At 41.0% G+C, this 23431-nt stretch overlaps 1 protein-coding gene across 2 annotated transcripts in view; it reads left to right on the top strand.

Moving 5' to 3' along the window:
• The window catches only part of SUCLG2 (succinate-CoA ligase GDP-forming subunit beta), a 266471-nt gene that overhangs the window by 230586 nt on the left and 12454 nt on the right, over positions 1-23431 (top strand). For both annotated transcript variants that reach the window (XM_032324636.1, XM_032324626.1), the window contains exon 10: positions 14348-14468. In XM_032324636.1, the coding sequence (XP_032180527.1) occupies positions 14348-14468 (121 nt within the window). The remainder of the gene's footprint in view (positions 1-14347; positions 14469-23431) is intronic.

Here is a 23431-nt window from a genome sequence, read left to right as displayed (position 1 = left end):
AGAGAGCCCAATGTGGGGCTCGATCCCAGGACTCTGGGACCATGACCCGAGCCGAAGGCAGAGGCTTTAACCCACTGAGCCACCCAGGCGCCCCTTGAGTATCTTTTTGGCATTGCCAGAAACCCAGTGCTTTTTATAACCTGGTCTCAAAAGTTGCTTACTTCCACCATATTCTCTTATTTGAAGTGAAGCACTCGGTCTAGCCCTCACTCAAGAGGGGATAAAGCTCTACATGTTGAATTGACAATTTTCATGGGACGATTTGGCCTTTTGGGTTATGTTGGTTTATGTAGAAAAGGTGTTTCAGGCTGTACCCAAGGACTTGAGCCAAGATGTCATGTCACAGTAGGGTGACAGAGGTGCTGTGGGTAAGTAGTGTAGGGCAAGGAGTGTGACGTAGTAGCTTTGGCGCCCTGGGGCCTGCCACTCTCCAGATGTGTGACCTCAGGGACACCTCCCAACATCCCTGTGCTGAGTACCAGCTTTAAAAGAGGAAAAACCATCACTTTCCTCATAAGATCATGGTGAGATCTAAGTAAGTTAGCCCATCTAAAACACTTAGAAAACCACTTGGCATCTTAAAAAATGATCAGTAAGTATTGGCTACTACTTTTGGTATTAGCTGTAGTGTTACCATATGTGGATTCGCACTCTAACTCTTCATTCTGCTCTTCCTTAGCCTAAGGAATCCTGCTGGGATCTCTTCAAACTTGCTTAGTTTTCCTCTCCCTTTAGAGCTTTGTTCTACATCCCCCCATTCACACACGCAACAGTTGTCCCCCACAGTATTCTTGAACATGCAGAGATGCTACAATCATTCAGGTGAGAGAAAGCATCAGAAAGCTGCCGAGAGGGTGTCCACCACAGCAGGAAGGACGCAGGCGGGTTTGGGCAGGACCTTCCAGGACACTGGCATGCCCGGCTGCTGAGGTGATTCCAGGGGTGAGGCTCTGGGGACAGACGCAACTCAGATGTTTTGTCTAGGAAGCTCAATGTCTTCAGAAATCCAAATTCCTGGCTTTTGAAAATGGAGAGATCTGAGCACACTAGACCTACATTCCCATGGCAATAATCAGCTGGATTATGAAGCAATGGTCCCTAAGCTAGTCCTGAGCAGCTCAGAAGACTATTCCAAGGTTTCTAGAGTAAAAACTTGGACACGATGTTCAGGATGGTCTTAAGAAGAAGCAAAAACAGTCACTTCAAGGCATTTACAAAAAGGTATCTGTGACTCCCAGGAGCTTCTACTTTGGTAGGACATGAACAGGCTTTAGATACAAGAGTATCTTAGATTTAGCACATAGGAAAATGCACATTCATGAAATAAATCCATACTGAGTGATATGCAGGGAGGGGTGGGCTTCTGCAAACAAAGGGGTTTTTATTTTTGTCCAAGTGTTTCAGGGCATAAAGGGCAAGTACATGTTTAGGGAAGAGCAGAGGAAGCTCTGAATTTTATGGATTCCAGTAGTAGATGTGCGTGTGGGGCCCTACCAGGGGAAACTCACAACCCAGCAAAGCTATAGAGATTTACATAGTTCAAGAGTTTCTCTTTACTTGCCCACATTTTTCCTGGTTGTTAAGCCACCCTGTATGTATTCCCTTGGAGTACATTTTATTGTTGCATATTAACAGCTCAATGACACAGTGTATTGATAAAGCAGAATAATAGTGACTTCTGAGATAAGTGTGAGGTCACTGCTTTCAACCAGGTCTGTATAGTTTTGTGGAAGTTAAACGTCATCTTTTGCTAAGGGCTACAGACCCACATTTTTACTTATTAACCATCTTTTCAGGTTTGTCTTCATGTTACTTTTATTCTTCTTTTAGACAGAATGGGAGGCCACATGGGGATTCAGACTTACCGAGCCTATCTTTCATCATGCTGAAAATAAGGTTTGCAAGTTACCTTCTAAATGGTCCTTCCTTAGTTTTCGTTTGCAGCTAATAAACCAAATGAAGCCATTTCAGTACTGAGAAGCTCGCTTTCACCTAACAAGCTATCATTTGTCATTTATAATGGACAGGACCCAAGATAATAAAGCATTTGGCTTATTTTCTTTTTTTTCCTTCCTTTACCTTGGGTGTAGATCCAGACAGTTAATGAGCAATAATTTCAGATTCTTAGGTGTTAGCCATCTCCCAAAAAGAACCAGAGAAAGAAATATTTGATAATACTCATTAAAATGGGTTGAGCTGAAAGTGTTCACTTTTTTTTTTTTTTTTTTTTTTTTGCTTTTATTTTATTATTTAACTCAGGACTGCAGGTATGTGGTAGAGAAAGGAAAACTAAACAAACAATTAACCTTCCAGTTCTAGAAGGTTCAGATGAATGGACTTCCTCAAATTCATGCTGGGCTGGTGAAAATAGGATGTTGTTACCAGTCTCACTAGGAGATGATGATTCACTCAACTCATGGTGTATGGATGAGAATTTTTTTGCAAAAAGATGTATGGTGAAGATGTGGGTAGGGAGTACAGGAACCGTAAGAGAAAGTGCAAAAACTGGGGCCTAGCAGTCTGGGACCGCTTATTTCCCTAAACCAAAAGGAAGAGAGAAGGGAGTGGCCACTTCACTAGAATAAAAAAAAATCTGTAATGAAGGCATTCTTTAGATGATCACAGACCTTTTGTGGCAGGACACATGCCCTCAAGACGGCCTCATGGGGAGGGACATGGAAGAACCCTGACTTTGCAGTCCATCTGCCCCTGCAGAGGTTTCCCAGATGCCAGACGGAGAAAGGAGCCCCTTCCTGTGGTCTCTAGAGAAGGTAGAAGGGTAGACAAGGGTGGGGTGGGTCAGGAGAGGCACAGGGATCTATAACACAGGTCACAATGGCATCTTTTTGTTAGTTGAGCCTGTGCCTCAGGGGATAGAATATTCGGGAATCCTTTTGTAAAGAAAGTCTAACAACTTGAGAACAGCACTGAAGTCCAAAAAACGTTAGCCATGGGTGGGAGAGGATGTGGCCAACCAGTGATTTAGACCACTTTGAGGAAAAAAGAGTTTTGTTACATTTCCTTCCTAGCAGGTTGGGGGGAATAATCTGCTCCAGACATGGTATTCTGACATTTGCTGAACCACTAAATAAATGAATCAGACTTCCACACAACAGATGACAGCAAGGTCAGGCAGTGAGATCAGTAATTTTAGAATATTGTCTATAGCTCAGGATGGTTTTGGTGACAGTGATATCAGATGCTGTTAGGAGTTGAAAAATGAATTCCATAGATTCCTCTCCTCCTGATCTTAAATACTACAAGGCATCAGTTCTGCCCAGGCAATTTAGAGGAACCCTAAATCAAATGGGATGTTGATTTTTATAATTACAGATGTTTTAATGGGTAACTTTCTTGGAGGTTTTGTTGTTTCATATTGTTTTGCTTGATTGAAACTTTTTGATGCTAAGAAATATTATATTATCGGGTTACCTGGGTGGCTCAGTGGATTAAGCCGCTTCCTTCGGCTCAGGTCATGATCTCAGTGTCCTGGGATCGAGCCCCGCGTCGGGCTCTTTGCTCAGCGGGGAGCCTGCTTCTCTCTCTCTCTGCCTGACTCTCTGCCTACTTGTGATCTCTCTCTCTCTGTCAAATAAATAAATAAAATCTTAAAAAAAAAAAGAAGTATTATTTTATCTTATATTATCATACTATATTTGTATTATAGTATCTTTAATGACGGTTTTGTGTTTAAGATTCTGGGTGTGACGTTTGAGATTGAGGTCCTTTTACTGGGATGAACAAACGGTGGGAATTTAGAAAATAAACTGGAAGCAAGTACTTACAGAAAAAATCTTTGGCAGTAAACTGATTTTCACAAATATATTGGAAAGATCTGTTATGAGAAGAAACATATGTATGTGTTTTTAAAATGTGTTTTATTTTATTTAAAAATGATAACATAATTTTTATGTGAAAATTTTACTTTAAATTTTAGTACCTAATAAATAACTTGTAACTTACAAAGATCTTAGTTGGAAACTTATATTTTGACTTTTCCAAGTTACGTATTTATCTATTAGTGGTTTTGATACAAATTTTTGTAAATTCTTTGTTTCTCCAGAAAACTAAATAATCAGATAGTTTAATCTGAACAGATGTATGAAGCATCACAGAATCAATATAGGCCACCTTCATCTTACACTAGACTTGTTATTTACAGAAACAGTGGGTTTTGCTATTAACTAAATTTATCTTCATTTCTCTATGGCATGAAGTGTAAATCTGTGTGGTCCTAAGTTTTTGCTCTGTCTGCTTAGCTAATTTTTTTTTAATTGATGTCAGTCATGAATACAGGCAAAGAAATCATCCGTGAAAGTATTTTTCCCCCTTTCTTATTGGAACAGTTACCCTGTGAAGATTATTATATTGCAACAATAGATAGATAGACATCCTGTTTATAGATTAATAAATGGGTCTTCTACCAAGTTGCCAATTTTATGGGTATTCTCTATATTAACTCTCTAACAAATGATGATGGAGAGTACATATTCACCTTCATCAAGAAGACATAAATCTGAAATGATTGGACAAAATGTTTCTCAGAAAGAATGTGCCAATAAATATTCTTAATCTTCACCAATGTTGCTCCCATTACCAATAATATATAGATATTACGTTATGAGCAATGAGTATCCTGCCTTGAAAGCAATTATCTGTTAAGCTGGGAAAGCAGTTTTGTAACCAAAATATTTGTTAACAGTCAATTCTAATAGCTGATTTCTTGAGTGAGAATTATATGCCTTTTTTTTTTTTTTAAAGCCTTTTGATGCTTCCTGGTGAACAGGTTAAAAACAAAATCTCCTTGCTCATTTTTATTTTTTCTCTTTTAGTTTCAGATAGCTCTGTGGCCAAATTATACATCATAAAAGTTTTTGCAAGAGCTATTTTGAACACATGACACTCAAAAAGAACCTTACATTTGCCATTCTAGGTGTCTAAGTGCTTTTTGTAATCTTAACAATGGTTCTGATTCTGAGTTCAAGAGGATGTGGGAAATGTCTCTGCAAACGATAAAAAACATATCTGTGCTGTTCCGTCAAATATCTGTATTCTCCAGTCCTTTTACGTCCTTGTCTCCTGTGCCTGCTTATAATGCCAACCAATATTTCCATCTTTAGATTTTTTTTTTCCCTTTTTCGGTTTCCTGTTAATAGCTGACTTAACCCCAGCCGCAGGGTTTACTAGCAAGTAGGGAACCATTTGTATTGATGAGGATCCTTGGACTGGCCTTGGCATTCATGGTTGGTGTTCTTGATTACAAAAGCCTTCGAGTTTTGCAGACACTCACGTATAAAAATCATCCAAATCGTGACATGATTGGTGTCTTTGGGGAGAAGGACCTTAGGTCTCTGTGCCATTCAGATACTCAATACACCACCTCCTGAACTCACTGGAGATCAAATTGCCATCCCTTTGACTTTGTAGAAAATGACTAAAATAGGATGTTGCAACTTCGAACACAGATTGTTTGCTAAAGCTTTCATAAGCTAGAATCCATACTGTTTGATCAGAGAACTTTTTTCATAAAACATAACATAGGCCTAGAGCATCCCAGAACACACACTGGCAAGCTTTCACTTTTTAACAGGCGCTCATCTGGGGAGAGAGTATGGCTTTATAATTTCTATGGTGAGGTTTCATTGTGTTTTTTTTAACCTGTTAAAATAACCAGGACACCTGGGTGGCTCAGGCGGTTAAGCATCTGACTTTTGATTTCGACTCAGGTCATGATCTCAGGGTTGTGAGATGGAGCCCCACATCAGGCTTCGTGCTGGGTGTGGAGCCTGCTTGAGATTCTCTCTCCCTCTCCCTCTGCTCCCCCCCCCATAAATAAAAAATTAAATTGCCAGTTTTCATTATGGAAGGTGGCTTTGGCCTATCTAGTGCTGAAAGTTGATAATCATTTGGGGGGGGGTTTATACACTCAAACATACATAATTAATGAAATTATAGTGATTATGCTGGATGTGAATTAGGTTTACTTACTGTCTAATATTTTCTTTGTAAAGGAATGGCAATGTTAACACTAAACCTTTTAGTTCTGATTATCAGAATTTGTGTTATATGACCCCAAGATTAAAGAGACAAACATACAACATCACATATCCGATTTGACTCTTTCCTCCACTGCCATGGCAGGCATTGTTTATAGCTGGTAAATCCTTCCCACTGAACTAGGTCATGGCCCTAACCTTGTTCTCAACACAGTACCCCAAATAGCCCAACAGAGTTACTGTACCTTCCAATGACCATTCCATTACCTAATACTTAAAATCTGTATCGATAATTGTTTCAAATGATGTAACTCTCCACTAGAATTTTACTGATCCTTATTAGAAATATTTAATATTTCTGTATTCTAACAATAATAACAGGGGCAAAGGGATAAATTTCAGCATGACAGAAACGAGCAAGAAGGCTTATCAGTCTGCAGGGAAGGGTTTGCAGAGACATCTCTTTCAGGACAGACTGAGGTTTTGAGGGCCAGGATCCACTCTTACGCCATCACCATCACTTTATAATCCCATCTAAGTAGGAACTGCAAACCACAGGCTCTGTACTCTTTTACCAGTAAAGAGGAAACTTTGGGTGGTACAGAACTAAAACCCTCTTGGTCCACAAAACTCTAAAACATATCTTACCTCTGATCCATTTTAATAGGGCACTGAGATTTGAAATCAAGAAATAGTGGGCACCAGAATATAGGACTCAGAAAATGTACCCTTGAAATTTAGAATAGAAGCAAAGTAAAGCTAGGGCTTTTGACTAATCATGGAAGTCATTGGTTATAGAGAGACAGCTAGAGGGAGGAGAAAGATCATGGGCTTTCAAGTCAAGCTGGCTTGGTCCAATTCATGGCTCCATTGCTTCCCAGCTCCGTGCCCTTGAACAAGTTATTTGAAGCTCTGTGAGCCTCAGCTCACTTCCTAGGGGAAGTTTAGTACATAATTACTAGCACCTAGGAAAACTAACATGCAATGCATGTTATTCCTCTGTACCATTTTACTTATTTTAATGAGGAGAAGATTGCAGGATATAACTAAAGAGGGAATTCAGGAAGAAGAGCGTAGATCAAGAACAAATTAGACGCATTTCTCTCCATTCATTCTGGCTGTTCTTAGAGGTCACACCTAATGGAAACGTGGCTCTCCATCCAAATATTTTTCACGCACACGTGCTATTTCCGTGTTACCAGTTTTGGAATAACTAATTGCAAAGTTGGAATAAAATGGGTTTATCCGATTGATTAATTAAAAATGCCAAAATGTTTGATGTGAAGGGTGATGTTTAAGATACTGTCTTTTGATTCCGAGATGATTCAGGCTGGATTGTGTGAACTCACTAAGAAATGAAAGAAATTAAGAAGGCAGAGTAAGAAAGAGAGTTCTTCAAGAAATACTTTTGTTCTCATATCATTCCTAGCAATTTGGAGGGTCATTGCTTAAACCCAGCGAACCTACTGCTTGAAGTCATACGAAAGAAAATAATTTCAAATTTTAAGAACAAACCAAAAGTAGAAAAGCAAGGCAGGGCAGCTCATCCCCATTGAACTGAGCTGTCGGCTTATTTGTAAGTTTACAACAAAACCCAAGATTGAATTCCTCACCTGAGTCACTTCCTTATTGACTGAATCCATTTAGACTCCCCTCTCATTTAGCAGAGTATTTTTATTAAAGCCAGGCATACAAACATCAATTATCCAAGCTGCATCTAATTTCCTTCACCATTTATTTTCCTTCGTTGGCTGCCAATGGATTAGAAGGCATGATTAGAATTCAGTAGGAAAAGAAAAACAACAAAAAAGAGAAAAGCAGTTTAACAAAAACAGATGCTTAACCAAGAACAACAACATTCAGAATTAAAATAATGTGATTAAAAAAATGTTCTTATCTCGCCTAATCTAAACATGCTTGCTTGGTTTTTCTCAGCATTGCCTACTGTAATGGGACCAAGTTAGCATGCTGAATTAGAACAAGTAGAGGCCAAACCCAGTAGCTGCACTTACTGTGCTTAATGTATATACTACAATGTGTTTTAAAAGCAGCACTGTACTTAACCATTTACAATAACAGTTATAGAATGGCTTGCTTATTGGTGAAGTCTTTTTTATTTGCTTCCAGCCAACATTAGGGAGAGAAAAAGAATAAAGAAAAGGCATTCAAGACATCTTATGAACTTGAGCAAGCTACAGAATTTGTTTCAGAGAAATGATATTATAGTTGGAGGACACATTTATTCAATCAGCCACTACTACAGTGGTGGCAAGAACATGGTGTGGCAAAGGAAGAGAACTTAAAATATGAAAAGTTCTATGGAGCGATTTCAAATGATGCAGAGGCGATGGAGTGGTGGTTACAGTGAACTTGAGGTTAACCATGAATCAAATCATGTCTATGCCAGGACGTGGCAAACTATGGCTTATGGGCCAAATCTGGCCCACCTGTTCTTGTAAATAAAGTTTTACATCATTGGTACGTGGCCCACCTGTTCTTGTAAATAAAGTTTTATTGCAACACAGTCACCCTCATTCATTTACATAGTGTCTGTGACAGCTTTCATGCCATAATGGGAGAGTTGGGTAGTTGGGACACAGCCTGGTCCACAAAGCCTAGAATATTTACCAACAATGCCTTAAGAGAATGTTTGCCAGGCCCTGTATGTATAGTATTTATCAGTAGCACCCCTAAAATTGCCGACCTATTATGGTGTGGTGAAATAGACGTTGGTTTGAACTGTAACTTCTTAACAGGTAGGAGACCCTAAACTCTGTGAGCCTCCATTAGTTCATAAAATGGAGGCCATTAAACCCATCTTATAAACTAAATGTAATATACTGTGGATGCTGAATGCATGATAATTCCCTTCCCATCATCCCTGAAGGCTGAGCCTTTTTGAAACCAGAGGCTTCTCAAACTCCTTCTCATGGTGTCTATTCTGTGATGAGTCTGTGTCATTTGGCCCCAGCCAGGGTGGTCCATCTCATTTCCCATGACTCCACTTCTCAAGCTCTAGGTACGTGAGACTCTGGGTTTATTCCGTTTCTCAAATCCACCATGTTATTTTCCTCCCCTCTACCTTTGCCTATGATATCCTCTTGTCTGGAGGTACTTTCTCTTCATCACTCTCTTAATTTCCATAGTCTATTCCTGACTGTCCTTCATATTTAAGGTTCAAGTCTGCCTATAAGAGGCCCTCCCTGACTACTCCGTGTAACATGGGCGCTGTCCTGTGATCTCAGAGTACCCTCCATTTCCCTCCCCCTGATAACTCTTACTATAGCTTGCAATTTTAGATATAAATATAGAACATTTTTATCTCTTTTTTTCTTCAAATATGTTTTGTCATATTAGCTACTGGCTATACTCAATAGTTAGAAGAGTGCCCAGCAAAGAGTAGGCCCTCAAAAGTTTATTTTGAATAAATGACTCACTTTTCATTGAGCAATCTGGCAATATTTGCATCTCATTAAAAGTTCAGGATAGGATGCCGGGGTGGCTCAGTCAGCTAAGCTAGTCTGCCTTAGGCTGAGGTCATGATCCCAGGGTCCTGGGATCAAGTTCCCCATCGGGCTTTCCGCTCAGCAGGGAGTCTGCTTCCCCCTCTGCCTGCCGCTCCCCCGCTGGTGCACGCGCTCTCTCTCTCTGTCAAATAGATAAAATCTTAAAAAAAAAAAAGTAGAAGAAAACTGAATTTTTGATCCTGATGATATGCTGGCTGCATCATTGGTACGTGGTTGTCTGTGTCTCTCTGAACTTGCCTTTCCTCATCTGTGAATGGGATAGGCGGTCCCCCTCCTCCCATGCTGGCAGCGGAGTCAGCGAGACGATGAATGGGGAAAACAGTCCGGCACATATTGTAGGTCGTCGGTCGGTTTGCTGGCTCTGAAAGACATCTGACCTGTAGATGAGGCAGTAGCCCCAGTGATTCTCCAGGTCTTCAGTACCTTCAGGGTCCTTACCTGTAAAGTGGGAAAAATAATCATGCCTACCTCATATACTACTCATTTGTTAAACATGTTAATACATGTAGAATAATTAGAACCCTGTCTACCATCTGCTAAATGCCTGGCAAGCATTAGCTGTTGTTGTTTATAACTGTTACTACTCTTGATTTCTTATGGACACTTTGCCCTCAAAGTACACATTCAAACAGCATTTTATAAATAGGTGCAGAGAACTCCCAGTTCCCATGGAACTCCTACTCTTACCGTACACACATACACAATGTGTTATCCTTTACCATTATCTGTCTTTGAGGCCAAATCCTAAAGGAGAGTTTGGTCATAGGACTTATCTAAAAGTATCCAAAAATATTAGTGTTTGTGTGACTGTAATCTGTCTGGGGTTCCTAATGTACATCAAATACTCAAGATGATGTTGCCAAAAAGGGTTTTAGTAGTGATTCCGTTGGCTGGTTTGTTTATTCAGGGTCGAAAGAGCTTGATAAATACCGAAGGTGATAGCTTTTCTTCTTTTGAAGTTCATTCTTTACTTTTAATTGTGGACTAAAATCTGAAACCAGAGTATATTTTGCAAAGCCAAACACAGAGAGAGAGACATTTGAAAAACCTGCATTTGGCTTGTCGGATCACTTGCACAGCTGCCAACGGCCGCCGCAGACCTCGCCGCGGGAGTCGCCGTCAGGCGGCTGGGGACCTGGGCGGTGTTTCTGGCCCCGGATCTGCCTTACTGGATGATCTTTAACTTTTCTGGAACTGTAAATAGCAACCCTTGTCATTCTCATCTGAGAATTCGGAAAAGCCTGTTCGTAAAAGCTCTTAGGAATCTTCCGGGAAAGTCTCTTGGTACCTAAATAGACCTAACCACTGACTTTTTTGTTTTGTTTTGTTTTCCCCAATGTTCTCTTTGCCACGAAAACAAAACAAAACAAAAAGACTGCTCGGAGTTGCTGTTGGTATTGTCACGGAACAGCAGTTAGTGATTGTAATAATGAGTGCACACGTGAGGCACACATCGAAAATTGGACATGGTTTATAAATGCTAAATAATAATAATAATGATGTCACGAGGCTTTCATTTTCAAACCGTCTTAATTTCATTGTCAGTTTGAGATTGTAGATTACAGTCGTTAATTAGAGAAATTGGCCCAGAGTGAAAACCTTAAATCAGATTTCCGCTAAAGTGCGTGACTGCAGCAAATTACTTTATAGTGGAAGAGAATGGCATCGTCTCGGGTGGAGTGGGGTCTTCCCTCCACCCCGGGTGGTGATTTTCCTCTCCGTGCTCTGTGGCACAGCCGGTGTTCTAAGCAATCCCCTTTTCCTGAGCTAAGCAGCCCGTGAGTACTGCTGTCGTGGTATTCTCGTAGAAGTCCTAACTGCATTGTTAGTATTGGTTCCACAGTCTCCTTTCTTCCACACTGCGTTCCCTCTCTCTCCCTTTTGCATTCTCAGCCTCTCCCTCTCTTTCTCTCTCTTCCCCTTCCTCTGTCCCTCCTGCCTCCCTCTCTTACACTCTCACGTGGACTGTATCTCTTAGCTCACATTTGCTCATGTGCTCCTTCTTCTTTCCCTCTGTCACTCCTTGCCTGTCCCATGACCGCCTTCTCAGCCCCCTCCAAAGGCAGTTACTTTCAACACCTGCCTTCACCCAGCTCTGAAAAGGGAAGGACTAAGCAAAAAGAGCCAAGTTCTCATCCCCGGCCTTTAGCAGCTGCGAGTCTGTAACCCATACAATCTTGGGCTGCTTCCCTATTTAGCCTGTAATCCCGAGCAAACAAAGTTGGGTAACTGATCTTGGCCTTCATCCTGGCTGCTCTTGGCTACCTGACTTCCTGTTCTTTCCCTTTCTTTGCGGACCAGAACATCACCTCTCTGATGGTAGCAGTCTGGACCGCTGACCCCACCCTGGTCTTCGTTGTATGAGGCATCTGCAGATCTTGGATTGTAATCACCAGTTTACTGGTCTGGGCTCTCCAACTAGTCTTTGAATTCTTTGAGGACGATGGTGGTATCTTATTCATCTGCATATCCTAAGCCCTTCACTCTGTACCCAGTACAAGGAGGATGGTCATTAAACATCTACTGAAATTAATTTAATCCATTCACTCTTGAAACCACTGTTTAGTAGATGAGTGTGCTCTGTCGTGGATTATGCTAGCTGTCCCCACAAGGTCCTGCCATGGAGGAGCACAAAGGTAACCTCCACAAGGGAGTTGCACACTGGGGATGGGGGTGCAGGGTGACCTCTGAATTCATCCTTAAAGAATGTACAGTTTGAAACGTGGCAGCCCTGTCCAGGTGGCCGTGTATACCTCACTGGAAAAGCCTTGTCCTCGTGCACAAACCTGAATGAGCCTCAGCAGTCCCCGAGTTTCTCTCTGGGACCCCGTAGAGTCATTATTGCCTTTGAGTGTTTTTTATTCCATTGTTTTGGCAACTGCCTCTCCATCCCACAGCTATTTGGAAACTACTGCTGCACCAAGCCTCATTGCTAACAACATTTAATAGCTGTCATTAGAAAGCAAGCTTCTGCTTACCAGTCAGCCTGCTGTGAATGGTAATGGGAGGTTTCTGTTGGGGAGTGGCCCCCATCTCTAATTGGTTTGAAAAATATCGCTCATTTACTTTATTCTTAAGACTTTGCCTTTTATTGAGCGTCACTAAGCATGTGCCTCCATTCTGTTCTAATTCAACATAGCTGTAGAGTACTGGGAGGGGTTTTCTTATTTCTTACCTGTTGCCTAGGTAACTTGTCCACTCTTGTTGTTGCTTGTTGAAATAAATGTATGTATAAATATCCGTTAATTTCTTTACAGGCAATGTACTAAACATTTTATATGTATTATCTCATTTAAGCCTTTCAACAACCTTGTAGACTAGGTACTGTTACTCACGCCTTTTAGATAAGGAAGCCATGTTCAGGAGAGGGGGTATGAAGTACCTGGGTGTGAAGCCCAGGATTCCAGTGGTAGTATCTGGCATGAATGGATGACTTTGAGCCTCACCACTGCAACATGTTCTCTGTGTGACCTTGGAGCTTTATCAGCTACAGAGGGCTAACCTCCACTGGACTTACTGAATAGGGTTCAGGCAAGAATCAATATTTAAACTAAGTGTTCACATCGGATACTTTCTGAAACAGTTAAATGGGGAACACATGGAAAGCATTCTTTTCTTGCATTTTTTTTTTTTTTAAGATTTATTTAATTGTGAGAGAGAGTGGGGGAAGGAACTGAGGGAGAGAATCTGCAGAGTCCCCACGGAGCGCGAAGCCCTATGCAGGGCTCAGTCTCATGACCCTGAGGTCATAACCTGAGCTGAGACAGCCAAAAACTGGATGCTGAACCGGCTGAACCACCGAGAGGTCCCTCCTCATATCTCTCCTGTTTGTGTAGTTAATTTAGCATATTGAAGTAACAGGATTTAAACTGGCGTGCTGCACACACATATATGCTTTTGTGTACCCTAATTTAATTGTGATGCCATCGTTGGAATTTTGATGCCTCCAGCTTGATGAATAACCATTTTCTATGGGTGTTATCAATTAATCTAGGTAATGAATTCTCTTCATTATCTTGTTCTTCATGTTAATTATACAGGATTTTCTTATACCTATTTATCAAGTCAGAATGAGTCTTTTCTTTTTTTTTGGTCCACATGACTTTGAATATGAAATATGTACAAACAGGTTAACATGATGGGTTTAAATTTACATTTCTGAAAAATTCCAGTCACTGGCTTAACTTTCTTCAGATCCTTACTTGTGGTATGAGCTTGTATCTCATTCTTTTGGGGCTCATTTTTTTTTTAATCAAAATGTTGTTATCTAAGATAATTAAACTATTTCTGGTTTTTGAGAATATACCTCTTGCATATCAAAGAGGTATTAAGGAAGCATGGAAAAGCTTAAATCTTTACCTACTAAAACGAAACAGCAAATAATCACTAACTTCCTACTTTTTAAATATTCCCTAAGGCACGATGACAAATAAAAATTTAATAAAGCATGGGGGAGGGAAAGAAATAAGTTCATAAAATTTTAAATGACACTACTCATAAAGGAACAGTTTTAGACAACAATATAAGAAAAAGCAGTGTAATAAATGAGTGTTGATTGATTCCATGTTGAGTTCAGAGAATTGAGTGATGGGAGAATATGAATTAATATGGTCATGATATATATTGCTATTTACTCATTCAGTACTAAGTTTTTACTTTTTTAACCTTTTTTGGGCATTTTGTTCTACATTTTATATTCTGTGGTTAAAAACAATAACAACAACAACAACAAGTCTTATTCTAATTGTCTATTGCTCAGGCAGTTAATTTTGAGAATGTCAGCCAACAGCATTTTGATGGGCACCTTCCTATTTTTGACTTCAGGTGAAAGCCATCCTTGTCAATATTTTTGGTGGAATCGTCAACTGTGCCATCATTGCCAATGGAATCACCAAAGCCTGCCGGGAGCTGGAACTCAAGGTGCCCCTGGTTGTCCGGCTGGAAGGTGAGTCATGGTAGACTTCTCCAGTGCCCAAGATCAGGTGCCAGTGGGTTTTGCAGTATAGACTTCCTAAGACAACATATAGAATCACTGGGTTAAATAAGGTGAAACAGATGCTCTACAGAAATACTTCTCTGAGTCTCTAACAAGCTAGTAAGGACGGATTCTCTCCAAGAATGGCATACGTTGGGGCGCCTGGGTGGCTCAGTGGGTTAAAGCCTCTGCCTTCAGCTCAGGTCATGATCCCAGGGTCCTGGGATCGAGCCCCGCATCAGGCTCTCTGCTCAGCAGGGAGCCTGCTTCCCTTCCTCTCTCTCTGCCTGTCTCTTTGCCTACTTGCGATCTCTATCTGTCAAATAAATAAATAAAATCTTTTAAAAAAAGAAAGAATGGCATAGGTTATGATTCTCCATATTTTCCACACTCATTCCAGGGTGGGGTTTTGAATTATGAATCACTTCATAAAATTAGTGCTTTGAAACACTCTGAGAAATGCTACCCCAAGATTTATTCATCATGGAAGAGCAATGGTTGTTGAACGTTGGTCTTAGGGCTCTTTTATGTGTTAAAATTGAGGATCCTAAAGGGCTAAGGTTAATTTTGGGTTACAACTGTTGGTATTAATTGATTACATAATTAATTAAATTGTAGAAAAAATAAATTAATTTGGTAATGAGTATAACTACTTGGAATTTTTAAAATACTTTTTCAACAATAATTTTATATTGTATACTTTATATACAAATATATTGTGCTGCATATTTCATGAAAAATATCATAAAAATTTTAGTGAGAATAGCAGCACTATTTTATATTTTTACAAATCCCTTTATTTACTATCTAGCTTAATATTTGCTTCTGCATTATATCTGTTGCAATATGTTGTTTTGGCTGAAGTATGTGAGGAAAATATGGCCTTACAGAGGTCATTTGAAAAAGGGAGGGGTTTTTAATAACCATTTCATGTAATTGTGAGTTTTCTTTCTTCATTGGTACTACACTAAAGTTAGTAAGTAGTAGTTTCTTTTTAAAGATTAGTATATAAATCTGAAACTATTTCAGAGGATTTTTCTTACTCTTATATTAAAATCCATTGATCTGGGGCACCTGGGTGGCTCAATTGGTTAGGAGTGAGCCTTTGACTCAGGTCAGGATCCTAGTGTTCTGGGATCGAGCCCTGAGTCAGGGCTCCCTGCTCAGCGGGGAATCTGCTTGTGTTCTCACTTTCTCTCTGACAGACAAATAAATAAAATCTGCTGATCTGTCCTAAACATTAAGCGGATCTTCTACATGTATGGTTTGCAGTACCATGCAAATGGAAAATAACAGAATTATGCAGATCATCCAAAGATTGGCGCATTTCAACATACAATATCAAAAAGTTCACATTTGTTCATATCACACCATTCTCATCAGCAAAACGTCTAAATATTGGGATGCTGTCAAGGTGGTAGATGCAACTTTTCCAGAAATCTGATTTTCACTTTAAATAAAGTATAGATTTTATCATCATCCACACATCGGTCAGCTGTTTTCCTCGAAGTGACAGCCTGGCTTCACTCATTTTGGAGAAAATGGGTACCACATTCCTAAGTCAGGATAACCACAGTGTGTCTGTCGTTCTTCCAAGAAAATATAATGTTCCATAGAGAAGTGGGTGGTGTAACTTGCTACTCAGACAGTTGCACAAATGCATGTTTTAGAACAACCATAACAGTTCAGGATACAGCAGACTTGTTTTATGTGTACGTGCCCCACGGTCACTCAGAGTATTCAAAAGACCTGTGCTCAGGTGAGATTTAATAAAATTAATATTCCTTTACTGTCCATCAAGGACATTCTTACCTGCAAGTGGCAACTTCTTATTGCAAGTGCATGGTGGTAAAAATACGGTGGCCATTCCTACAGCTCAGTGCCATGCCTTTGAGTCCATGGTAACATGCCAGTTATTTTACCTACCCTTCATCAGTGCAAGTGCCAACAGAGTGTTGTTGTTATTATTATAAAAATAGTTTTTGGGGCGCCTGGGTGGCTCAGTGGGTTAAAGCCTCTGCCTTCGGCTCGGGTCATGATCCCAGGGTCCTGGGATCGAGCCCCATGTCGGGCTCTCTGCTCAGCGGGGAGCCTGCTTCCTCCTCTCTCTCTCTCTGCCTGCCTCTCTGCCTGCTTGTGGTCTCTGTCTGTCAAATAAATAAAATCTTTAAAAAAAAAAAAATAGTTTTTGCGTCAGGGACTTCCCCCAGGATTCCGTGGACCAAGCTTTGAAAACTACTGTAGCGGAGAAGCAAAAACAGGCCCTCCAGCGTGAGAACCTGTGCAAAAGGCCGTCCACCTGCTCAGCAAGTTCAGATTACAGTGACTAAGCAGCCCCAGCAGAATTCTGCGGTGCTGTTCTTGGGACAATACAGAGGCTCTTCCCCAACCTCTGTATTGGTGCCATAATTCCCTAGAGACCTTCTTCCCCTCAAGATCAAGTCCAGGGACATTTTGACCCGCTCTTTGTATCCCTGTCCTTTGAGGTCAAGGTCCCAGAGCAGCTCCAGTCTGTTTGTTTTGTTTTGTTTTCTGTTTGCCTCTTTCTGTTTCTTCTTCCTCTCACTCTCTGCCATTCTCCTTTTCTCCCTGAGACTTGCCGCCTCACAGATGTAGGTCTGCACCATATGGACTTGAAAGAAATATGGTCACAAAGGAAATGGAAGTAGCTGGAGCACCCATTGGCAAAGTTTAATACGGACATTAAAACATATGAATGAATTAAACCTCCTTAAAAATGTAAATGTGACATAATTGATCACTATAAAAATAATTTCAATAAAAGGAAAGATTACTGGCAAAGCTGCATTGAAAAAACTGATCAAGAAGTTAGTGGCGTCATCAGAGTATGTATAATTCACTGTGGATGTCACAGTGTTTTCAGGGTCCAAGTGACCAGTAACCCTCAGGTTCTAAAAGTCAGTGCTGATTGTGTTCTTCAAAGGGAGCAAGTCTCTTGAAGCAGATTAGACTCGCGTCTGTTGCTTAGAAATGAGTGTATACTTCGGTGGGCTCCTTCTTTCTTGTGATCCCTTGTATGCTTGAATGGTTCAGCAGAGGCCTATCATCATTTATTGTGAGTGCATTCATAGAAATCAAAGTTACTCCACTTTACTTTTCTACTTCACTATTTTTTTCTTAACAAGGAGCATTTCTTTTATTTTCTCACTGCACTTAGTGTTCCAGAAGTATTAAATGACCCCTCTCCTATATCTGTATTTTGTGTTTCTGGATAATACACATGCTGCACTAAGCAAAATACCATATCTGATATTTTTTCCTCTAATAATCTCTATTGCCTGCCTCAGAGGTCTATCTTGCTGTCTTAGAGCTACTAGGAAGAAACTTTGCAATTTCCCAATTTCTTAGACAATCAGATTTGTATCTTTTTTTTTTTTTGAAGATTTCATTTATTTATTTGACAGACAGAAATCATAAGTAGGCAGAGAGGCAAGCAGAGAGAGAGTAGGAAGCAGGCTCCCCACCGAGCAGAGAGCCCGATGCAGGGCTCAATCCCAGGACACTGGGATCATGACTCGAGCCGAAGGCAGAGGCTTTAACCCACTGAGCCACCCAGGTGCCCCAGATTTGTATCTTTTAAGTTAGTGCACTTCCAAAATAGATGTTTGTGGTTTTTAAAAATCATTAATTAACATAATAAATACTGTTTGGGTCACTGAGCTTTAGATATTAAGTAGAATGTGTAGAAATAGAAACAGCCATGTTAGTTATTAGATAAATGGGGAAATACAACAAAAAGAAAAAAAATGAATAATACAAGATAATAGATACAAAATGTTAATGGGTGTTGGCCCTAATAGACTGCTTTTGTCTTAGTAGTGATGACCACTGGGGCATCCCAGAGAGCCACCAGCATGTTTGCAAATATCAATACCTTTCAGTGTCCACCATGCAGTGTACCATGGAGAATTGCATGTGATGATTTGAGATGAACTCAAAAAGAATACTGTCCCCCCAAATTTCTGTAGTCTAAAAATATGCTTGGTGACCTCGTTGCCCCTCCTCTCCTCCCTTGGAATGACCCCTATCCCGTTAGGAACATCGAGGACCTTTTATCAAGATACCAAAAGCAGGGGAGCTTTCAACATTTCTGGAGTCCTACTGGTGTTCATTTCTTCCTCTTGTGTGAAAAATGTGTCTCACACTCAACATGGTTTGTATCAAGGTCACTAATCTCCATATGTGATTTCTGGGAAACCAACAGCCCACACCAAATCAGACCTTTCCCCATGTTGTGTTGGTACAAGAGAAAAGCAAAGAATTCTGCTTTCATTCTGCTCTTGACACTGATCAGAAATAACAAAATGAAGAAAATCCATGACGGTATTACCCCTGAAGGCCCTGTAAAAGGAACTAAATAAAAACCAAGCCAGTGCTCTTTATGTTAAGGGAGTGGAGACTTCTTTAAAATGTGTCCCTTAAGCTGAGTGCCTGTGTAGCTCAGCCCACTTTCTTTGGCATAGTCTCCTTTTTAAGCTTATTCAACATTGACTACTATAATTATAGTACATTTAAAGATGTGAGTTAGCAGAGAGATATTATAAAAGGAGAGTTTCCAAGATGAGCATGGAAATAAGTAAGATTTGAATCATTGGAAAGGAAAGGAGAGGGAATTTGGTAAAGAATCAGAAGCAAGGCATGAGATCTGTTCCATACTTGACAGTTGGTACTGGGACCATAAAAGTGGTATAACCTGAAACCTAGGATCTGGGTAGCTCAGAAGCCTGTGCCGGAGAGAGTAATGGCTTTGCAACAACATAGTATGACTAAAACAAACTGAGGGTTTTGGAGGGGAGAGGGGTAGGGGGTTGGTAAGCCTGGTGGTGGGTATTATGGAGGATACATATTACATGGAGCACTGGGTGTGGTACATAAACAATGAATTTTGGAACACTGAAAAAAAATAATAAATTTAAAAAAAAAAAAAAAAACCAGGGGCACCTGGGTGGTTCAGTGGGTTAAAGCCTCTGCCTTTGGCTCAGGTCATGATCCCAGGGTCCTGGGATCCAGCCCCACATCGGGCTCTCTGCTCAGCTCAGCGGGGAGCCTGCTTCCCCCTCTCTCTTTCTCTCTCTCTGCCTGCCTCTCTGCCCACTTGGGATCTCTGTCAAATACACTAAAAAAAAAAAAAAAAAATCTTCAAAAACAAAAACAAAGTTGAAATCATGTCCGTAGTCAGAGTTTACAACATTAGCTGGAAACTAGAAACCTGGACAGGTTTGCCATGTAGAATTAGAAGTCGAGTAGACAGTAGCAGAGATAGGAAAGGAAATGAGAGAGAAAAAGAGGGACATTTGGGTTTTAAATCTAATGACCATGAGAATGCAGGATGGCACGGTTGATGGACTGCGGCAAGTCAGAAGTGGGAACTCGCTAGAGAGAATGGGAAAGTATTACGTTGTGGTCTAGTCATCCTTAGTTGAGATAAGCCTGTAACGTCAGATGGGACACATGTGGAGGTACAGAGGGAGGAATCTGGGGAGTGATCCAAGGAGAAACGTGATAGAAAAATGGGTAGGTCAACCCACTTTGACGTTCCTCCGTAAACCACACTCAGATCTTGCTGTCTTAGAAATTGTTCTCCTTCAGTACAACTTGGTTAAAGGAGAAACCAACCCAAACCAAAAATGTCCTGTCACAGGAAGTCTTGTTCTCAGCGCTTCCAGTGGGGAACAGTTGCTAACTACTGGGACCTTTGGAGGAATTTCTCTGTACTCCGTATAGATTTTCCATTAGCTTTCTCTGGGTTGGAACACAAATTCTCCTCCCACAAATGTCTGTGCATGCAGCTACGCTTTACCCAACCTTAGTGCATGACATGGATCCTTTTTTCTGAACAAACAACTTGTCAGTGAAGAGTCAGGAACATTCTGGACAATTCTAGTGGTAGTTGCTATTTAACCTGATTTAACACTGAAATTTTCTGCTTTAACTGATGAATTTTTCAATTATATTTATTCATACGCATATTAAAATTGGTTCACATCCCCAGAATGTGCACTGTCATCCAGGTAAGAAAAGGGAGATGGGAAAAGGTACCCATCACCCCAGCCTCTGTGACAAAGCTCAGTGACACATAAAAACTGAGTGTGGCAGACAAATTCTACATGGGGTCTGAATTACAATAATAAATAAGTGTTATTGCTAACATTTGTTAACTTGCTAAGTTTCAGACACTCTGACACATGGCTATATAGTCTAAACAAATGACAGATTAAATGACCGAGATAACAGGCATTTCAGAAACCAATAACAGGTTTTGTTAGTAGCATCTACTTCCTATAAATAAAGAAGCTAGTTTTTCTTGCTTGCAAAATGGCCATTTGGAAGATCCAAGATCTTGCCATAATTCTCATTAATCTGTGACCCGTATTTTCGAGACTCTGTTGCTACACACAGTGTATTAGAAATGTTTTGATGAAAGAAGTTTTAATTAATCAAATGAGACTTGATTTAGTGGGATTTTGCGGACAAATCTTTGTTCTCAGCTGTATAAGTACAACTTGTTTTACCAGGGGTAAGGAAGAGCTTACTCTCCTCTTTGAAAATGGTAATTTTATAATTACATGTATTTACTTGCCTTATCACAACAGAACTCACCAGCTGAGACACAGGACTATTTGTATATAAAAGATTCCTAGGTAAATCGAGCAGTTGTCTTTTGGGGGGGGAGCAGGTTTAGTTTTTGTACACGGTTGTTTCTAGCATGAATAAAGAACAAATAATCTGAGACATTTTTTTACCCCTCTTTAACTTGTATATATACTTGGCACAAAAGTTACCTGGATGGTTAATGTAGCCCAACCCATGACAAGTTTGAAAAATGTACAGACATTTATTAACACCTTCGTGTACTCAGCGTGCAAAGCTGTTTTAGCCAAAGCACAAGCAGGTAGAGCTGCAGGCAATGGGAGAGAGAGAAGCAGACTCCCCACTGAACAGGGAGCCTGATGTGGGACTCGATCCCAGGACCCTGGGATCATGACCTGAACCGAAAGTGGACGCTTTACCGACCAAGCCACCCAGGCACCCCTGCAGCAAACTTCTATATCTCAAATAAGTCTGAAAAGAAATTTGCTTTTCTCTCAGGTGTTCCTTATGATTCCAAGTTAAGCCATAAACAGTAATGAGCCTAGATGATTGGTAGATTGGATTCTTTATTTCTTAGCCAAGTCTTTCCGGTTTGGTTCTTCCATACAGTACCAAACAGTTTGTTTCAGCAACATAAACATTTTGCTTCTCTTTTGACAAATAATCTTTCAAAACAAGAGTCCCTTGTGGGTCCCTTCCTTATCCTTGTCAGTCTCTCTAAATGTGCCCTTAACTCTCTTTACAGTTGTTGAGAACATAAACATCTCTCAGTCAGAAACTTTGTATCCTGTTTCTTTTACTTTCTGGAACAATGGACTAGCACCTTGTGGGCAGGTGTGGACAGGTCCTTACTGTTGATCTCTGCTATACTGACGAGTTGGAGCCCCAGTCAGAGCAAAGCACATCAAGTTTCTTTCTTAGCACAGATACAGTAAAGTTGCTACATGATGCTTTGGTCTGCCCAAGGGGAAAAGAAACCTCCAAGATTAAAGTGTTCGGGGAGTGTTCAGTTGTGTCTCCACACACTTGGTGGCATCCATTCTGCAAGTCTTCGGTGATTATGAGGGTGTGAGACCAAGAGGAGGGCGCCATTATTCCTCTAACTCCTGTCAGACTGCTGTGGCTGACTAGCTGGAGAAAGTTTTTGTTCAGGGTTTGCTGCTTCCCCTCAGAGTCAGCAGAGAACAAGGGTCCGCTGGCTGAGTGGGGGCATGATCCCGGGCGGAGTGAGTGTGGATGCCCAGCAGCGCCCAGGGGTTGGCTCTCTGTCCCTGGCCTCTTTGCACATTTCCCAACAGCTGCTCAGCACCGAGGTTTTTTTCTTCTCTTCCTTGCTCAATCCCTCCTCTCTTTTAAGGCAAGGTACACCTGTTCTCCCCGCTCAGCTTCCAGCCTGCCCGAAACGCCTTTCCCTGCTCTTGACTCCCCCTTTCGTTCTGTGGTTGGTCCGTGGAATGTGGCTCCAGGAGGGACCATATCTTCTTGGCCAGTGTGCGTCTCTTTTCCTCTCTGTGCTTGATCCTTATTCCCCTCTCTGTCCCCAATTTCTGCACACTCTTCCTCCCCTTGCTTTCTCTACATCTCCTTCCTCCTTCACTGTGCCCCATGGATACACCTTTTCTGAGACTGATTTCGCTTCCTGTGGATGTCTGTCACCTCTCCTCCTTCCCGTCACTGGCATCTTCTCCCCGAGTACCCTCCTTAGTGTTAAATTCATCAGCAGCAGTATTAAACCAGAGGACACGCTGGAGAAAACCCTGCTCTGTCATTGAGCCTTAAATCTTCTCATTGTCTAAATCGATAAACACTTCTGAATGTTTAAACTCTGCTGCACTTAAACATTACACCAAGTCTCACAGGACCTAACCCAAGGTCTTAGGGCAGTGAAAGTTTTTTAGGTAGAATATTTAAGTTTCCAGACAATCTACTAGATATGGCACTTTGAATCTTCATTTTACTTCTAGATGGTTCACGTGAGTAGCTGAAATGTTTGCCATGTTGGACATCTGCTGCCTTACACAAGAAAAAGTTACTCAGTGCCCCTTAGCAAGGCAGGCATCCCACTGGTCCATGTTGTTGGGGTCTTTCAGGAGACCCAATGGCTCCTTCCCCATCTGGGGAATCTGGTGAGAAATATGTCAGAGGTCTAAGAGACCAGAGTATCACTTTCATTACTGATGAAGAAGGCAAAGGTGCACCTTGTATACCGAGAGTGATCTTTCTTACTCTGAACCCCAGACACACCGAGTCGCAGGCACCACGGACCCAGAGGGGAGGGCTGGGAGAGCACAGTCCAAAGGAAAGGCAGTGGAAGTGGCTGG

The sequence above is a fragment of the Mustela erminea genome, chromosome 1 (assembly GCF_009829155.1).
Source record: "Mustela erminea isolate mMusErm1 chromosome 1, mMusErm1.Pri, whole genome shotgun sequence".
NCBI lineage: Eukaryota > Metazoa > Chordata > Mammalia > Carnivora > Mustelidae > Mustela > Mustela erminea.
The sequence above is the reverse complement of the archived record's forward strand: the minus strand, read 5'-3'. Positions and strand labels throughout refer to the sequence as shown.